This window comes from Pan paniscus, chromosome 13, assembly GCF_029289425.2.
Source record: "Pan paniscus chromosome 13, NHGRI_mPanPan1-v2.0_pri, whole genome shotgun sequence".
NCBI classification, from domain to species: domain Eukaryota; kingdom Metazoa; phylum Chordata; class Mammalia; order Primates; family Hominidae; genus Pan; species Pan paniscus.
Window position 1 is genome coordinate 30390846 of NC_073262.2, and position 16765 is coordinate 30407610.

The 16765-nt window shown below is 44.7% G+C and overlaps 2 protein-coding genes across 7 annotated transcripts in view; one reads left to right on the top strand and one right to left on the bottom strand.

The window, feature by feature from the left end:
- The first annotated feature begins 2648 nt into the window (after positions 1-2648).
- ZEB2 (zinc finger E-box binding homeobox 2) overlaps positions 2649-16765 on the top strand; it is a 132298-nt gene continuing 118181 nt past the window's right edge. For 2 of the 6 annotated variants that reach the window (XM_008976438.5, XM_063595145.1), the window contains exons 1-2: positions 2649-2929; positions 5453-5594. In XM_008976438.5, coding sequence (XP_008974686.1) covers positions 5522-5594 — 73 coding nt within the window. In that variant the 5' untranslated portion in view covers positions 2649-2929; positions 5453-5521. Of the gene's footprint in view, positions 2930-4439; positions 4579-5077; positions 5261-5452; positions 5595-16765 lie in introns of those variants that run through there. The other 4 variants (XM_008976439.6, XM_055108470.2, XM_063595144.1 and 1 more) reach the window with 4 other exon arrangements.
- On the bottom strand, positions 5611-7082 carry LOC129397251 (pleckstrin homology domain-containing family H member 3-like). Its single transcript, XM_055108471.2, has 2 exons — positions 6702-7082; positions 5611-6353 (listed from the first exon to the last, which is right to left on the bottom strand). The coding sequence occupies exon 2, from the start codon at positions 6158-6160 to the stop codon at positions 5804-5806; it is 357 nt and encodes a 118-aa protein (XP_054964446.1). The 5' UTR covers positions 6161-6353; positions 6702-7082; the 3' UTR covers positions 5611-5803.

The window sequence follows — 16765 nt, forward strand, 5'->3', positions numbered from 1 at the left end:
TAGCCGCAGCGCTCACCCCTCGCGGAGACCCTTCCCGTGCCACCATCCAAATATCTACCTTCATGGGAGCCTGGAAGACTGCTTTTTCACCCCAAACCAAATACTGGCTAGTCGGAACTCCCAGTGATAAATGTTGGGGACTGCCTCCTGCCACTTGAGCAATTCCTGAGTCCAGGGTAATCAGATGATTAGGTGTTTTTAATGGAAATACTTAGGGTTTTTTTTTTTTTTAAGTCAGATCCTAAGTAACCTGACATTTAATATACATAATAAAGACAAGTGTTTTGTTAGCTATTCGATTGGATCCTTTGACCTGAGGTTATGCTTGTGTGTATGTCTGGTCTGTAAGCCTCCAATGGCTACCTGGGTGCCTGAAGAGGAGTCTTGCCTGTAATAACACTATGCAAAGGGCTCCTTCTTCCTTAGGAGTGGTGGAAGGGTGGCTGTAAAGCAAACGTCTAGAGAAAGCTGGACTCCAATCTTTTAAATTAAAAAAGAGGAAAAAAAGGAAGAGGAAGGAAAATGGACATGAACAGTGGTGCTAAATCTCAGAAGAGGAACTTGATAAGTCACACATATATTTAGTATAGATATATAATAATGAAAGAAATGTAAAATATAAAATTAAGAATGTGCCTGACCCATGTTGAAAATCTTTGATTTTATTTATTAATAATTTTTAAGCTGAAGATCCTGAATGCCTTTCTTCTATAGACACTTTATCTGTGATGGGGTGGGGGGAGAGAGTTAATTTATCCAGCAGCTATTTTCATTATAATAAATACTTAAATTAGGAAAGAGGTGAGTAACCAACTGTGAAAATCTACTTTCTTGCATCCTAGAACAAGATCTAGCTGTGGTCGTGCTAGGTAGCTATTAACCACCCCCACCCCACCCCACCCCGCAAAAAAAAAAAAATACAAGATACAAAGACGTATACCTCTGGGAGTGTGGATGTGGCAACCCATGTGGTGGCTTGTCCCTCCTTTGAGTGCAATTGCCAGTGACTCTTGCATTCAAAGTCTTGCTTTAGGCACACATTCAAAGCACAGTTCAAAGCAGTTTATCTTAATATAGTGTTGGATCAGGGTATTATTTGTTTCAGATTTCATCAGACTGGAAACAGGAGGGTGTAACATATTTAACAACATTAAAGCTTAAAAATTGGTGTGAGGCAGCTCTCTGGTCCTCTTAACACCTCCACCTTTACCTTTCCGAAGAATCCTAAATGCTGTGAGGCTAGAAGTTTATTTGTGCTCTGAGGTTCTCAAGCACTTTCACTCTTTAGGAAAAAAAAAAAGTCTCACAGTTATTTAAGAAATTGAGCCTGAACCATCCGAGGATAGGAGATTTCTTCCTTTTCCGATAAATGCCTGTGCTCAGCATCCTCAAATTTGGCTGTCTTTATTTACTTCTATATTAGTTCCAATTATGTGCAGTGTAAACCAGCTTTTTGATTAACAAAACAGCAGAGCATTGGTTAAGAACACTTAAACTTCAAAAAAATTCCCCTGGGAAGTGGGCTCTGAATTGGTTAATAATGTGCAGTACTTGCTAAATTGCTGACTTCCAGATGTGGAAAATATCTTTCTTGTTTAGGACCTATGTAACCTGATTGGATTACGACAGAAGCGTCACGTTGGAAGCTTTTGAGTGATTATTTAATTAACCATACAGTAGAAAGCTGTATTCTCCAGGAAATCCCTTCCATATTTGCATAACCAATCCCTTCAGAGCAAAGGTGGAGTCTTTTCTTTTTAATTTTACTTTAATTGTAATATCAAAAAATATATACTCCAAAACTTAGACCCCATGCCGTTTAATATCATGCTCTCCCTTCCCTGCTAAGTTTCTCTATGGCCTTTCTCGTTTCTCCTCCTGCCTCCCTACACACTCTCCCTTACTTTGTAGTGAGGTCTCCCCGAGGTGTAGAGAGATTCAGAGATCGGCCAACCGAGTGTTCTATGTTAATTTACTTAGAGACCCTTTATTAAAATGCCAAACTACTTTTTAATATTGGGATCCAGTCCAGAAATTCATCATGCACACACCCTAATACACATGCCCTAAGATGCAGCTCCCATGCAGCAATTTTTTTCTGGCTCTGGTACCTAAAAAGAAAAAAATAATAATAAGAGAAAGGGCAGAGAACTTTGTTCCAGAAGCTGTACTGAGATACCTACACAATTTGATGTGCATCTCAAATCTGGTCATTAGAGATATCTGTATAAGAAGAGACTATCTGGATTGAGGACCCAGGATCTTTCCCTTTAACTTTCGCCCCTTGGAGTTCTCCAGTTCTGTGAATGGTGTGCACCGTTTTCCGCCCTGTACTCTGTAGGATTTAGTGATGAGGATAATGATGCCAAAGGCTTGACGGGCGGGGAGGGGGGGGGGTGGAGGGGGGGGAGAAGGGAGGGAGGGGGGAAGGAGGCGAAGGCGAAAGGGAGGGAGAGGAGGAAGGGAGGGAGGTGGAATTTCATTTCTTCCACTAAAGCGTTTGCGGAGACTTCAAGGTATAATCTATCCCAGATCCTTTCCCAGAGAGAAACTTGGCGATCACGTTTTCACATGATGCTCACGCTCAGGGCGCTTCAATTATCCCTCCCCACAAAGATAGGTGGCGCGTGTTTCAGGGTCTCTCGTCTCTCTCCTACAGAAAAGAAAAAGAAAAAAATGTCATTAGAAGAGGCGTAACACGTCAGTCCGTCCCCAGGTTTGTGTTTCCTGGAGTGGCCGAAAGAGATCAGTTCTAACCTGCTCTGCAGGAATAACGGTCCTGCCTCCCGACACTCTTGGCGAGGTTTTTGTACAGTTTGCTCCGGGAGCTGTTTCTTCGCTTCCACCTTTTTCTCCCCCACACTTCGCGGCTTCTTCATGCTTTTTCTTCTCACCATTTCTGGCCAAAACTACAAACAAGACTTCGCAGGTAGGTTTTTTTTTCCTCCCCTTTTCTCTCTTTTTATCCCTTTTTGGTGTGCTCGTCCTCCATCCTCCTTTTCTAATTTTCTCATTTTGAGTGGGGATGTGAGTCTGAAGTGAGAAGGGGTGTCCGTGGGTAGGAATTTCAGGTGGGTTTAGCTCCTTTATGGCAAGCTTTTCTCAAGAGTGGCTTCTTCGCTTTCTCTTACACTCACACTCTCTCTCCTTGCTTTTCTCTCCTTTTTCCCTCCCCCAAATAATTTCCCCTGTACCTGTCCATTCAGGTAACCAAAGGTGTCCTTTGCTATCCAGCCCAGGAAAAGTTTTATTGAGAATTATATGGCTGGAATAAAAACTCATCAAGGGGAGAGGTCCTGCTCTATTTTCGTGTCTAGTTCCAATTCATTATATTCAGCAATTAGGACTTGGCAAATACCTGTTAATAATTACAAAACTTGGTCAGTTACAGACCTACAAATTCGGGGGCAAGTCTTTCTCTTAGACATGGCAGTTCATCCTCTCCCACCGAGAAGGCTGTTTTCTAAGCAGAAAGTTGTCTGTTTTTGTCTGCTTAGCGAGTTTCATTTCTTTATTTCATTCTTTGTGTGTGTATGTGTGTGAAGTAACACCTCACTTCTGTGATTATAAATAAAGAAGTGAAAGTCCTCATGGAACTTGAGTCGTTTACCAAAGTGGAGGGGGGGGGGCACTACAGCTGGGAAGAAAACTGCTGTCAGGATATCAGGGTTTTAAATTAGGATAACTTTTAAAATTGTATTTTTAGTGGCAAAGTAATATAGACATGGATTTAATAGAAGACACATACGCACATATATCCCATTCCATACTTTGGCACTGAAAAGTCGAGAGAGAGATAGCAGGAGTTCCCAGGAACAGTGATGAGCCCGGCTAACATGAATGTGTTTATCTCCCACCTACTGATATATTTTACATGCTCCCCCTGTAATGATGAAGGCAAGATTACTAACTCCAGACTTAGGAGTAACAGGCAAAGATAAAGTTTACAGCACAAATGCCCTGTCTCTCTCTCTCACACACACACATGCCCATAAAACTAGCAACTTACTTTATTAAACATGTATTTATATGCAGTCGTGTGTCTCAGGATGAATATAGACAGGCCAGCTGTTTTATCCCAGACACTTGTGTGACCATTTCTTTATTTCAGGATTTCCCCTAACAATTTCAAATCAATAGGACAAGGAAAGAAATGATAAAATATGTCAAACTTAAAAGTCTCCTACTATGTATGCCTAGGTAAATTTAAGGTGCTTTCTAAAATATCCACTTCCCCTTCTCTCTGCCCCCCTCCCTTCACCCCTCTCAGCAAATGTGTGGAAACTGATACTCACTTTCCAGGTTTTCTGCAAAGCTTCTAGCACAGGAGACAATAGGTGTGGGGCGTGGGGACTGAGTGTGCCCGGCAGAGAAAGGGTTAATGGCCCTTGTGTTACAGTTTGCATCTGTTACATCTTTTATAGCCCCCTGTTTAAACTAATCCTCGAGGCACAGCATCTTCCCAACCTCCACCGAGTTTTCAGGATTCTCCTCCTCTCCTGCCTGCCTCCGAGGTCCCCCTTCTCCAAGTTTTGACAGTTTCAACTGAAAAAATGCAGCGCCTCTCTCGATTTTTAGGTACAAAAGTTTCGAAGCCAGAAAGGATACGATCATTTAGTAGAGCTTAAAAGTATTGCCGTAGTGGTTGGACTTTCTCTTTCCTTTCTTAAGGGAAAAAAAAAAATTCTACTGGAACTATTTAAGGGAACCAGTGTGGGGGAGCATGTGTGTGAGTGAGGTGGGGGGAAATACTTAAGTAAATATTGTCAAAGTGGCGAGGGGGGGTGGGGTAAAGGACAGTGTCCAAAGAGGCTTATAATTATATTTATCATTGCGGCGTAAAACGGGAAATCTTAATTTGGGGGCGAGGGTGGGGGGAGGAAGAGACAGTGCCTCGATAAACTCCAAAAGGGGAGGGGAGGGGGCGCTGGGCGAGTGGGCTTCCTATAATTACTATTATCAATTTGCCCGAGTGTGCTTCATCCAGGGGCTGTTTCGCGTTGTTTGTTTGTTTGTTTCCTCTGGGAATTGGGGGGTGGGGGGATGAGAAAAGATGAGAGCGAAAAGAAAACCTCGCCTCACCCCAAGTTCCCGAGCCGGGGGCTGAGGACTTTTCGAAGGAAAGGGTCCGCCTAGCCCTGAGTCAAGCGGTCTTACTGTACCGCCGTGTGCATTCCCTCATACGGTCAGGAGTTATGACTCATTTTGAAGATGTAATTCTTGTCTCTCTGATCCCCTCGCGGGTGCAACACACCAAACAGTAACAAACACAAAGCGCCTCGGGGCCAAGGCTGGGGGTGGGGGGCGGGGAGGGGGCCGCCGAAGTTTCGCTTTGGCGTTGGGGGGCGCGGATGGGTGCTCGCCGGGGCCCTGGCCCGGCTCCCCTGGGCGGCCCGCGCGCGTTTCAATGGGCGCGGGCGATGCCCACATTGTCGCTGTGTTTGGTTGCTAGATCGAGCCTGCGTGCTGCCGAAGCAGGGCGCCGAGTCCATGCGAACTGCCATCTGATCCGCTCTTATCAATGAAGCAGCCGATCATGGCGGATGGCCCCCGGTGCAAGAGGCGCAAACAAGCGAATCCCAGGAGGAAAAACGGTAAGAAGCGGCCCGAACCAAACTTTTCCGGGCCACTCCGCGGCTCGAGACCCAGGGAGAAGGAGGGGGAAAGGGAAAAGGAACCGAGGCGGCGGCGGCGGCGGCGCCCAGGGCTCTAGGGCGAGCCTCCCTCCGCGGCCGGCGCCGGAGCCCGGCGCGCGCGGCGGCTGGACCGGGGGGAGTTGGGGAAGTGCCGGGCAAAGTGAGCGTCAGGCACCCGGGGGTCCGAGCGCGGGGGTCCGGCCGGGGCCCCGCGCCCCCAGCCCCGCTGCCCCCCTCGAGCCCCTGCCTCCGCCCTCCCTCCGCCTCCGCCTCCCGCTCCGCTCGCGCCCGGCCCGCCGGGTCTCCGGCCGGGCTTCGGGAGCGTCCGGCTGGGGCAGGGCGGGGGCCCAGGCGCTGGATCGCGCAGGATCCCGGGGCGGGGGCGGGGGTGGCAGAGAGACTGCGAAGGCAGGAGAGGGGAACCGGGGCTGCGCCTCAGCGAGGCTTAAAGTTTCTTGCCGGAGTCGCCCGGCCGCTTCTCGGTGCGCCAAGTAACGGTCCGCGGGCAGCGGGGCCCGGCCCATCGCGCCCAGACCACGGGGTGGGAGGGAGTCGGCCGGCCCCGCGCGGGGTCCGGTGGGGTCGATGATGGCTCGGGGACGGATGACTCCTCTCCAGCAGGCTCTGGCCCCCAGGCCGGGGACTGAAGGAGTCGCAGGGCGCAGCGAGACTTTTCCCGGCAGTTTCTACATGGTCTGGAGGAGCCCGTTATCCAGGCTGAGTCAGGAAGGAGGAAGGAGAAAGGAGATGGGGGTTCGAGGGGCACACGCAGATCAGAGGTGGGATATTAAAGGGGGGGGTGACAGTTCGGTAGGTCCGTTTTGGAGACAGCCAGAGAAGGGACGCGGGGGGACAGAGAGAAACAGAGAGAGAGGAAGAGAGTGAGAGAGAGACCCCCTAGGTATTACCCCAAACAAAATCGTGGGAATAAAAGAGAAAAGTGATTGGCAAGAGCGCGGAAGGCGCCTGGGGGAGGGGAGAGGGCTGGGGACTAGCGAGGGTGCCGGGGGGGGGGGGTGGGGGAGCTGACGGAGGATAACTGAGTTTAAAAAGAAAGAAACCAACCCCCGAAAACAAACAAGCGAACGAGCGCCAGCCCAGACTCGGAAAGGAAACTTCTCGCTCCCCTCGCTCTCAGCCCGATCACCCGGCGCGGGGCCGCGTAGACGCTCCCGAGGCAGGCGCTGGGACGCAGCGCCCACCCGGCCTCCCGGCCTCCGCAGCCCCAGCCCGCGCCTCGCGGGGACCGCCCGGGCCCACTTGGAGCAACTTTCCTCTAGAGAAGACAATTGTGCGCGCCCCCGGCCTGCCCCAGAGCTGTGCGGCGCGGGGAGGGGGCGGCTGGGGGCGCAGTGTGAGGTGCTGGAAGGAGCAAAACACAAAGACGAGAGAATTTTGATTAGAGACAAATGATGCTTTTCTCTCTCTCTCTCTCTCTCTCTCTCTCTCTAGGTTTTGTGTGTGTGTGTACGCGTGTGTGTGCGTGTGTGTGTCTTTTGCTTGTTGTGGTGGAGGTGTCGAGCCATATGGGGGAGTGATAGAGGAATTTTAGTCAGAAACTGTTCGTTACGTTATCCTGCCTTTCCCCTTTGTGCTGTCTTTGATCTATTTGCTTGGCTTAGTATTACAGAAAAACAAGTACAATAATATATTCCGAGCTGCTTCCCCAAGATTCAGTTCAGGCTGCTTCTTTTTAAGTCTCTCCCTCTCTCTTTCTCCCTCTCTCTCTCTCTTAATTTAATTTTTTTTTCACTCTGGTGTCTGGCATTATTTAAGGTGGTCCTTACACAGGAGACCTCCCCTTCCCCATCTCTGAGTAATTTAGTAGACACTAAAATTACACCTAATGTCCCCCTCTCCTCTCTTGTGTTTCCTCTGTTCCTTTTATTAAATGTTGGTTATTGATTTTCTAAAATCAATGTCTGTTGTGGGGCTTTTTTCCCCCTCTTACAAGTATCTAAAGCACGTTGCTGATCAACTGGATAACAAAAGCTTTGTGTCAAGGAGGCTTTTTTCCCTCTTCTGTTAAACAGTCATTTTTTTTTTTTTTTGAGAGAAAAAGAGAATGAGATTTAAAACAAGGCTCCCAGAAGTGTTCTTTTGCAGGGAAGACTATTTAAAGTGTGCATTTCTTCTTGCCTTCCTCCTTCCACCTCCTTCGGGATTTTGCCACCGTTGACCAGCCTGGCCCTAGCAGTGAGGTCAGGCCAGAGCCCAGGTCTAAGGAAATAGAGGGATCCTGGCTTCCTGGGAACCCCTAGGAGACTTGGCAGAGAGGGAGGCCCGTTGGGCGCTTCGCAGGTGGAATGGAGTGCCAGAGATGTCCGCAGTCATGGACACTGCAAGTATTTCCCCTCCACCCAGCCACTAACTTGGGAGAAGCCTCCACATTCAGAAGTGGAAAGTTGAATTGCACATTTTAAGGCATTTAGCCCAGATCCTGCACACTTAATATCAAGCCTGTCCATTGCTTACAGCTTCTCTAACTTTGACTGTTACCTGTCTTTTTTTCCAAATAAGCTGTGGGAAAACATGCTGTATACTGGTTACTTGTGTTTTTCACTGGGTTTAATCTGACTGAGCAATGTTCTGGTTTTGAGAAGCAGGTAGAAGAGTACTACCACCCCACCCCTTTTTCATTTTCTTTCTCATCAAACACATATCCAATGCCTTTCCCTTTGGGAATTGCTAGGATTTATCTGAACTGAGTGGATTATTCTTCTTTCCTGGATTCATGGAAAAGATGTCACTTTTGAGCTTGTGTCTTTGCTGATAACACTAAATATGATGATGCTTATCAAAATCATATAGAAATTCCTGGAAAGAAATAATGGCAATAATAATCGTAGAAGTAGAAGCTGGAAGGGAAAAAAAGATGGTCATCCAGGAACCTAGAATGGCACTTTATATAATTTTAATGAAGTCAACAGTGTATATATAGACTAAGGCGACAAGGAGATAAAACGTGTAAAGCAGTGTGTGTGTTTTAAAGGCTGGTCAAGAACGTGAGTTAGAAGACAATGCTATGTACATTTAATAAAAAGCAAAGGAGAAGGAGGCAGTTGAAGAAAAATAAATGTACAAAGAGAGAAACAAGTATCTGAAATACAACCTTCCAGATTCTCAGGCTAGCAAGATGCCTGGCAGAGGCAGTGCCAGGGCCAAGTTAACCCATAGCGGGCAGTCAGTCTCCTTTCCCCCACATGGAAAGGATGAAATCTCTTCCCAGAAAATAAGATGTGCAGGAGGAAAGAGGGAGTGGGGTGAGGGGGAAGGAGGCAAAAAGCGAGTTGCCCGCAGACAAGAATGTGTGTCGGTTTCAAGAAAGTTCAGTCAGATGATCCTCAGTCGCCTGACTCACTTTGTAACACTTTCACTGACGCTGGAGAGGAGGGGGAAAACCCAGCCCCCCTTTTTCTTTCCCCTGATTATACCCCACTATCTCCACACAGCCTTGGAGTCAGAAATGAGCACTCGGAGCGGGAGATGCCCTGCTGCTGCTTGCCACCGGTGCGGCCCGTTTGTAACTTGCAAAGTTTGTTGCTTTTGCCCCTGATTCGGGCAGCGGGTCCTGGGATGCTCCTGCTTCCCTCCTGCCTCCCACGGAGCCCGGGAAGAGGGTCTGCCTCCCCATCCCGCCACCTTCCAGCATCAGCCTCTGAAAAATCTCACAGAGACATGCGCGTTGTAGCAAAAATCAAATCCGGAAACTGCTTGTTTCAGAGAAAGAAATGAAGTTGTCTTTTAAAGAAAAACTGAATTAGGAGGAGAGAAAAGGGAAATAGGAGAAGAAAGGAAAAGTTAAATTTGATTTTTCTCCAGAGTTTCCACTAAAGGGTTGGGGACAGTGTGAAGGAGAAGGGGAGCTTTTTACAAATGCCTTTGGTCTCTGAACTTCAGTGGCAAAGAACAGGGATCAAGTTGAATGTTCTCAGGGCTTTGGATCCTAGAGGAGAAACAATCAGAAGAGCAGAAATGATTATCCCCGTTTAAAATAAGCCCTCACTCTTTACCACTTCCTTAAAGGAGTGGAGGTGCTGGTAGTGATGGTTAGAGGCAATGAGGGACGGAGAAGTTGCTCCCGTTTCAGAGATGCTTAAATGAAAAGGAAAGAAAATGCAGTCAACCCCTTCTCCAGGAGGTGCCTCCTAGCTCTCCTCCCTGAGAGGTGAAGTTGGGATGGGGCAACGAGAGTCACACACACTTAGACAAGGAAGTTTCCTTCGGATCACTGTCAGTCCAGACTTGGTTATCTTTGCAAAGTGTGGAAATCTTTGGCAAGTAGCTTTCTTCGTAAAGTTGATGAGCTTCTAGGGAGCCTGTTTTGCTGACTTTCAAAGCACTCGGGCAGGTTGTGTGGCAGGTACCAGTTCTGAGGGCGCTCCAAAGATATCCATCTCCATCCTTTTTTCTCTGTGGAGATCTTCTGCAAGTTTTGTCACGCTGCACACACACAAGGCTGGGGGCTATGTATCTAGGCTGATCTATTTGTTTTATTTTGGTCTGGAAAAACTAAGCCAATTGGGGTAGAAACATGCTTTCCTTCGTAGCAGAGCCAGTAGGCTGCTGGTGTCCATAGAGTGACAGTCCACCAGGACTAAGGGTGGGCTGAGGATTTTAAACTTTACATTGTTTCTCTGTTACCAGATACAAATAAATTCACGTCTTCCACCATTTGTTTTCAAATAGGGTAAAACCAAGATTAAAGTTCCCTGCTCAACTGCTATGTCATAGGTTTCAGTGTTTCCCTTCCTTCTTAATTTGCTTAAAGAAAATTCCAAGAGGTTATTAAAGACCTTGATGCCATATTAAGAATATTTCCTGGGAAAAATGTGTGTCTACCCTGAAGGTAGGAAAGGAGGGCGTTACTAGCCTCTCTAGCAGTGCCGCGTTTATTCTAAGATGTGGGAGATTCTTTTCCTTGCAACAGTTTTTGTCATCTGCATTCTTCCAAGGCTTTTAAGGTGCATTTTCTTCTGTGTGAAAGGAAATTCTTTGTCCTTTTCCTCTCAGCACCGTGGCTTCCCAAGGTAGACACTATTTTGTGCCTGTCACAGAGAGAGGGAGTGCAGGTTTGCAATGCTCACAGACAATTGATTGTCTGCCCTAATGTGTTTCATTTACATGTTTATAACGTCAATGGTGCTGGGGTGTCCACTGTACCATTCATTCCCGCATTCCCACAAGGGGGCAATTGTCTGAATGGCCAAGTCAGACACCTTTTTGATTGCTCTTTGGTTGTCTTTTCAGAGCAAAGAGATAAAGGAGGAAAATCTGTGATGCAGAAACACTAGTTGAAAATATACAGAATTAAATGTCACCACAAAAGCAGATGTTAACATAAGCCCAAATATGCTTTTTAGCCAAGATGTGAAGGTTGAAAAAAATAATTCAGAGCAGAGGGAAGGATGATTTAAACCAATAAATATAGCCCTATTCCCCCTCTTTATTTCTTTTCTGTCTTTAGCAATCAGAAGATGAAATGTAATTTTCCTTTTCATTTTTAAGCCTTGAAACATCCAGGCACCTCCTCATTATTTGTATGTTTGCTGTGATTTGTGAATTTTGTATATATTTACATAGCTCTGTTTATGCCAACAGCATCAGCTTACCACTTGGAAAATCTATTGAATGACTATTTGGGCTGTGGGGAGGGTAAACTTTTAAAAAGTAAGATCCAAGTGTTTCTTCATCAAGCAGTTTTTAAAAGGAAAACGATAATAATCAGTAGGCTCCATGGAAGCCTTTGCCTTCATAGCTATGTGCCAAATACTTTTATCTTGGGTGACAGTCATGTCAGAGTGAAAGCTCTCAGGAAAAGTGTAACTAGTAGTTACAAAGTAAATAAAGGATTTCGTTTTAAGGTGTTCTGTAGTGTTTTTATGCTGTGTATGTGCATGTGTGTGTTTTGTCTTGTGTTTCCTCTGAGGAGGTAAGAAGAAAAGCCATCCATGCGTGTATCTTTTGGCTTTTCTCTTCTTTCCGTTCTCTCCTACATATTATGCATATATGTAGCCCACATGAATACACCTGTTTAAAAGAAAATCACAGTTCAGATGGTGCCTTGCTGGTTCATTTAGGAAACAACAGTTATTAGAAGTTGGTCTGATTTCGCGTGTGGTCCATGAAGACAGAAAATACCAACTCTTGTGTCATCTGGTGGGAGGCAAATGGGGGAAAAACTTTTATAATTTTGTAGTAAATTAGAGAGGGGAAAAAAATTGCCAGTCTGTGAAAAGATTTTTGCCTCTCCGGGAAGACACACACACACACAGTAGCTGCACCGTTAGCTGAACCCCTGACACGGCGGTCTTTTGAATGCCTTAGGTATGATTTCACTTTCGTTCACATCAATGCTGACCTGAATGCCTTTCATATCTGATCCGCTGTGTCTCTCCCAGTAAACATCCCCTGAGGGGAGAACAAAGAAAGGAGCTCTTCTTCTTCTTAATCACAATTCAGCCCTTTCACCGCCGGCAGGCTCCATTTGCATTCTGCCACAGAAAGCCAAGATGAAAAGAAAGAGAGAGAGAGAGAGAGAGAGAGAGAGAGGCACAGGGTAGTAGCTGAGTAAAATAACTTAGGTGTTTGTGGCTGTTTGTTGGGCTTCCCCTAGTTACCAGCCTTATATAGCTGATGCTCCACCAGGCCCTGTCCCTCCTGACAGGCATATAGTGTTACAAGATGGCATGTCTGTACTATTCATGGCCACCCGCTCAACACTTGAGGTAAAAAGTGTCAGGAGGGGATCGAATTCTCCCCCAGAAGCCTGTTAGATTTGGGGTCAGGTGTGTGGACTTCCCGCCCTTAAGTGCTGCCTACGATTTGGCTTTAATAAATCTGATTGTTTACCAGCGGACCAGAGAGGTGAGGGCCCTGGGGGTGGGAGGGACGGGCGAGCTGGAGACTGGGCCCCTGGTCTGGTTTCAGTGACGGGTCCTCACACCCAGCCTGAACACACTGATAAATCCTCAGGAAAACTGGAAAAGACTTTCCCATTTTTCCCCCTGACTTTTTATGATAATTCATATTTTCAAATGAAAGGGGAAAAAAGCCAAGAAGAAACTCTCAAATGAGCCAAAAAGGAAAAAAAAAATTCTCTGAAAAGAATTTTAGGGGGAAAAGTTGTGCTATTTTAAAAAGCTTTGAGGGCTGTAAAGTGCCACGTTTTTCACACCTTCTCCATACTTTTTTTTCAGATTTTTTTAGTATGTTTAACATTTGTGAGATGACAGCCTTTTTGTATCTCAAACTGGATGCTTCAGGATTTGTAGGGGAGGGGTTGGTGGTATTCACGTTCTCTTGTGAGAGAAAGTTTGTGCCTAAAGGCCTCCTTCCTGGGAACTGTTTAAACCCTCGCAGGCAGACCTGTCAGGTTTTACTGTGTTATTTGCCACCATTTTCAACATGCAAAAGTAACATGCAGTTAATGGTATTGGAATGAGACCACAGCAAGAGCAGAAACCTCTCGTGACAACTTTTCAGCGACATTATCTTGCTCCTAGACTGTCTTGTCTTTTTCTTCCCCTTTCTGAAACCACTTTTGAGATACCAGTAATTTTCTCCCAACAATTAGATTAAGGATACAATGCGCTCACACACATGCACCACACACACACACATTCACACATACAAACACACACACAAACTTTGGAAGTGCAATCTCTTCCAACAGCAGAGTGAATGATTTGAAACGGGGGCTTTTCCAATAGCCCTTGTGGAAGATTTCACTTATAAGAGCAAAACTAACGGATATATTAGAAGTTGTGCGAACATGTGACACAGATTCCTGATTTTTTTTTCTTTTTCCCAGAAGATTTACAGAATTTACAAAAAGAGATTATCCCTACACCTTCCACCCCTCCTATCCACCCCCATGACCCAAGCAATGAAGGATTTAGGCAGATTTACTTCAGTAAACACCTTTGGACACTTGCGGGGAAAGTGGGAGTCTGTTTGCAAAAGGAGGCTTTTGTTAAGTGAGGTACGGGGATAATGCTTTACCAGGCAGCTGTGATATTAACCTACCCAGCAATGCGGGAACACTCTTTAACTCTTTGAGTGCCTGGCCCCTTGCGCTCAGCAGATAAAATCCTGGCTCTCCAAAGACACTCAGAATTCTGGCTCTGGCAGTTTATTATTCAGACAAGTCTTATAGGCATGAAAACTGTTCAAGCTTTTAAAACAATGTGGTTTAATTAGATGAGGTGGACTTACATTGCTCATAAGCCCTCCAAATGGTGGTTTATAATTGGCAAGGGAAAAAAAAAAAGATAGAAAAAAGGAATCAAGGCAGCACATTAAAAATTCCAGGAAATATCTTTAGAAAAGCTATTTTCATTTCTAGCTTTTAAAATATTAGACTACGGTAGCTAGAGGGAATGAAGCAGCTGGGGCCTCTCTCCTTCCTATAAAAGACACCAGAAGTTTGTGATGAAGAAAGGGGCTTCAACTTGAAAAGCTATGAGAGGCCAGTTCGGACAGTGATATGATCTCAGCCTTCGCATCTTTTCAAGGGGGAAGTACTGCCTATCTGTCCAAACCTGGGAGGTCATGTGAACCTCAGAGTCAGGGCCTCAGGCTGGCCGTTACCAACTTGAGACTTTCCAAAGCAAGCAGAGAGGCATTTATGAGGAAGGAGTTAATGGTTATTTTTTGCTGGGCACAAGAATAACTTTACAGGTGTTGCATTTGGGCTTAAATAAGATTGCCTTATTTAGTTTCGAAAAAGAGTGTAGGTGTCAACATTCGAGCAGCCACAAATGTGTGAGAAAGTAAAGGGTATGAGACATGACGGAATTAAAGGTGTTTGCTATGTTGTTACACCGTGTGTCAGGCTGCAAGCTCCCTTTGTCACAGCCTCCTGGTGATTTGACAGCGCAGATCTACTTCCCTTCTAGGTGAGACAGCATTTTTAAACTGGAGTTATAAATATGGTACACCCTTCGAGTTGCACCCTGCCTCCCAGATCCGTGAATCCTATTTGAAAGCATCTTGCCCTGAGACACAATGAACAAACGCCCGTATACAAGGAGGCTGTGGGCTCGGGGGCCCGGGCAGCGCCAGCATCACAGTAGCTGGCATTGACTGTTGTTTGGCAAGAAGGTCCTCTGCCAAATCATCCAATAATTAAGTTTTATGTTATTTGTATGAACGACCAAGCATGCAGTATTCCTTTTCAAATCAAAGGGAGGCTTAAAATTACTTTTTGAACACTTTCAGACCATGGTCAGGTCACAGTTTGGGGGCTGAATTAAAATGATCTCATTCATGATCTAATTGAGGTTGGCAAAACCTTAGCAGTAGCAGGAGTACATAAATATAAATCAAAGACCAAAATTTAGCAAATCATATCATTTGCTAGAAATCTGCTCATGAATTATTCTCCGATTGCCAACCCAGAAGTTAAACTTTGTCTCCCCTCAGCAACAGTAACTGCGCATATTTTTTCAGGCTTCTGACAGGAAAGTTAGAGGATCTGAAAAGAGAAAGGAGAAGGAAGATGATCACTGTGTCATCAGATATGGTACATTTGTGACCCAAGAAACTATGAGAGCTGATAAAGCCATGTACGTTTACAGTGGCTGCTGCAGCCTTGGTTAGAAATTAATATGGGTTTCTAAAAACCAGACTTTGGAAGAGCAGGCAGCACAGACACATTAAGAGTGTAAGGGGAGCAAACGTTTCAAGAAGGGTCTGATTGTACTTTGCTTTCATTTTTTCAATTGAGGAATGTAATCATCATAATGATTCATGATTATTTACAAATTTAGTTCTATCACTGAGCTGGGTCCAGGGATTGAGATTTGAAGTAGTGGTTAGAACTAGAAGACGATACGGAGCTGTTAGTGTGCATATTCAGGTTACCTTTCATTCTTTCTTTCTTTTTAACGCTGCTATAAAATTAAGACTCCAAATAACTTTTCCTATAATCTGTGGGATTAAATGTCATATTCTATTGTATCTAATCCATTTTTAAGTTGTTGTAAATTTTTCTTGTTTGCTGTGTATGATTTCATCTTAAACCCACACAACACTTTACTATAAACTAGAAGAGGTCTAATTCTACAGTTGAATCTTTTGAAGTTAAAATTTTAAATCCTGTGTAAAAGAAGATATTCTTTTAATCAAACAATAAACACAGAACTGGTCAGTTGGCCACCTTTATATATCACAAATATATGAAGGTATACTTTTAAATCTTCAGGATAAACTAAGGTGGGAACATTTAAAAATAATCTCAGGTGAGAGAGGTAGATGACCGCATTCCTGGGAATAGGTAACTGTCATTAATGATTTCCTAAAATGTATTCTACATTAAAAAAACTGTAATGGATTTCTCTTTAATAGTTACGTTGCCCATAGACAACATAGTGATTTTTGTTCTTTATATACTGTTTCTTATTTTTTTATAATAACTCAAGGAAAGGTACTCCTGACAAGATGATAGCCACCCCCTCCTCCCAAATATGAAATAATCAGTAATAGATGAACAGATTAAAATATTGTGCTATATAAAATCTGAGGTTTTTTTCTTTCTCTCAAATGGATGAGTAAATTTCAAGGAATTCAGTGCCCAAGTGATCTATAAATGTAATATATAGCTTTCACTGTTTCTTAGTTTAAGAAAGTATTTATTGTCTTGTATATCCAAGTAGCTGTAATAAAGGAAATTGCAATTGCCTATTCTTGGAAGTACCTAAGTTTCTATTTTAGACACCATGCACATCAATGGAAGTGTTTCACATCATGAGAATTCTCAGTTTTAAGAGGTGAGGTTTATATATAAGGAACTCAGTAAGCTGTGTTTTCATAATAAATAGACCCATTAAGAGGGAAATATCTCTGAGCAAAATGGTTGTCCTCTAAAGATTTCCCATCACCTTTGCTCTGCTGATGGGAATTTGAAAACTAAATACAGCCCATGTGCACACATTCCCACATGCACACAAACACAAATGCACCCTAGGATCCAAACTCTGAGAATTTTCCTCTTTAACTTTCACTACAGTCATCTAGCTTGTGAATGAAATACACTTAAACAAAAATAGTAGAGGCGAAGAATTAATGTAGATTCTTGTTTAGTAGGATTTATTGTAGGGGGGAAATGTGTTCCCTGTGCCACATGA

Coding starts and splice junctions, on each gene's coding strand:
- LOC129397251 (XM_055108471.2), bottom strand. CDS start 6,160: ATGGGCCGGGCCCCGCTGCCCGCGGACCGTTACTTGGCGCACCGAGAA.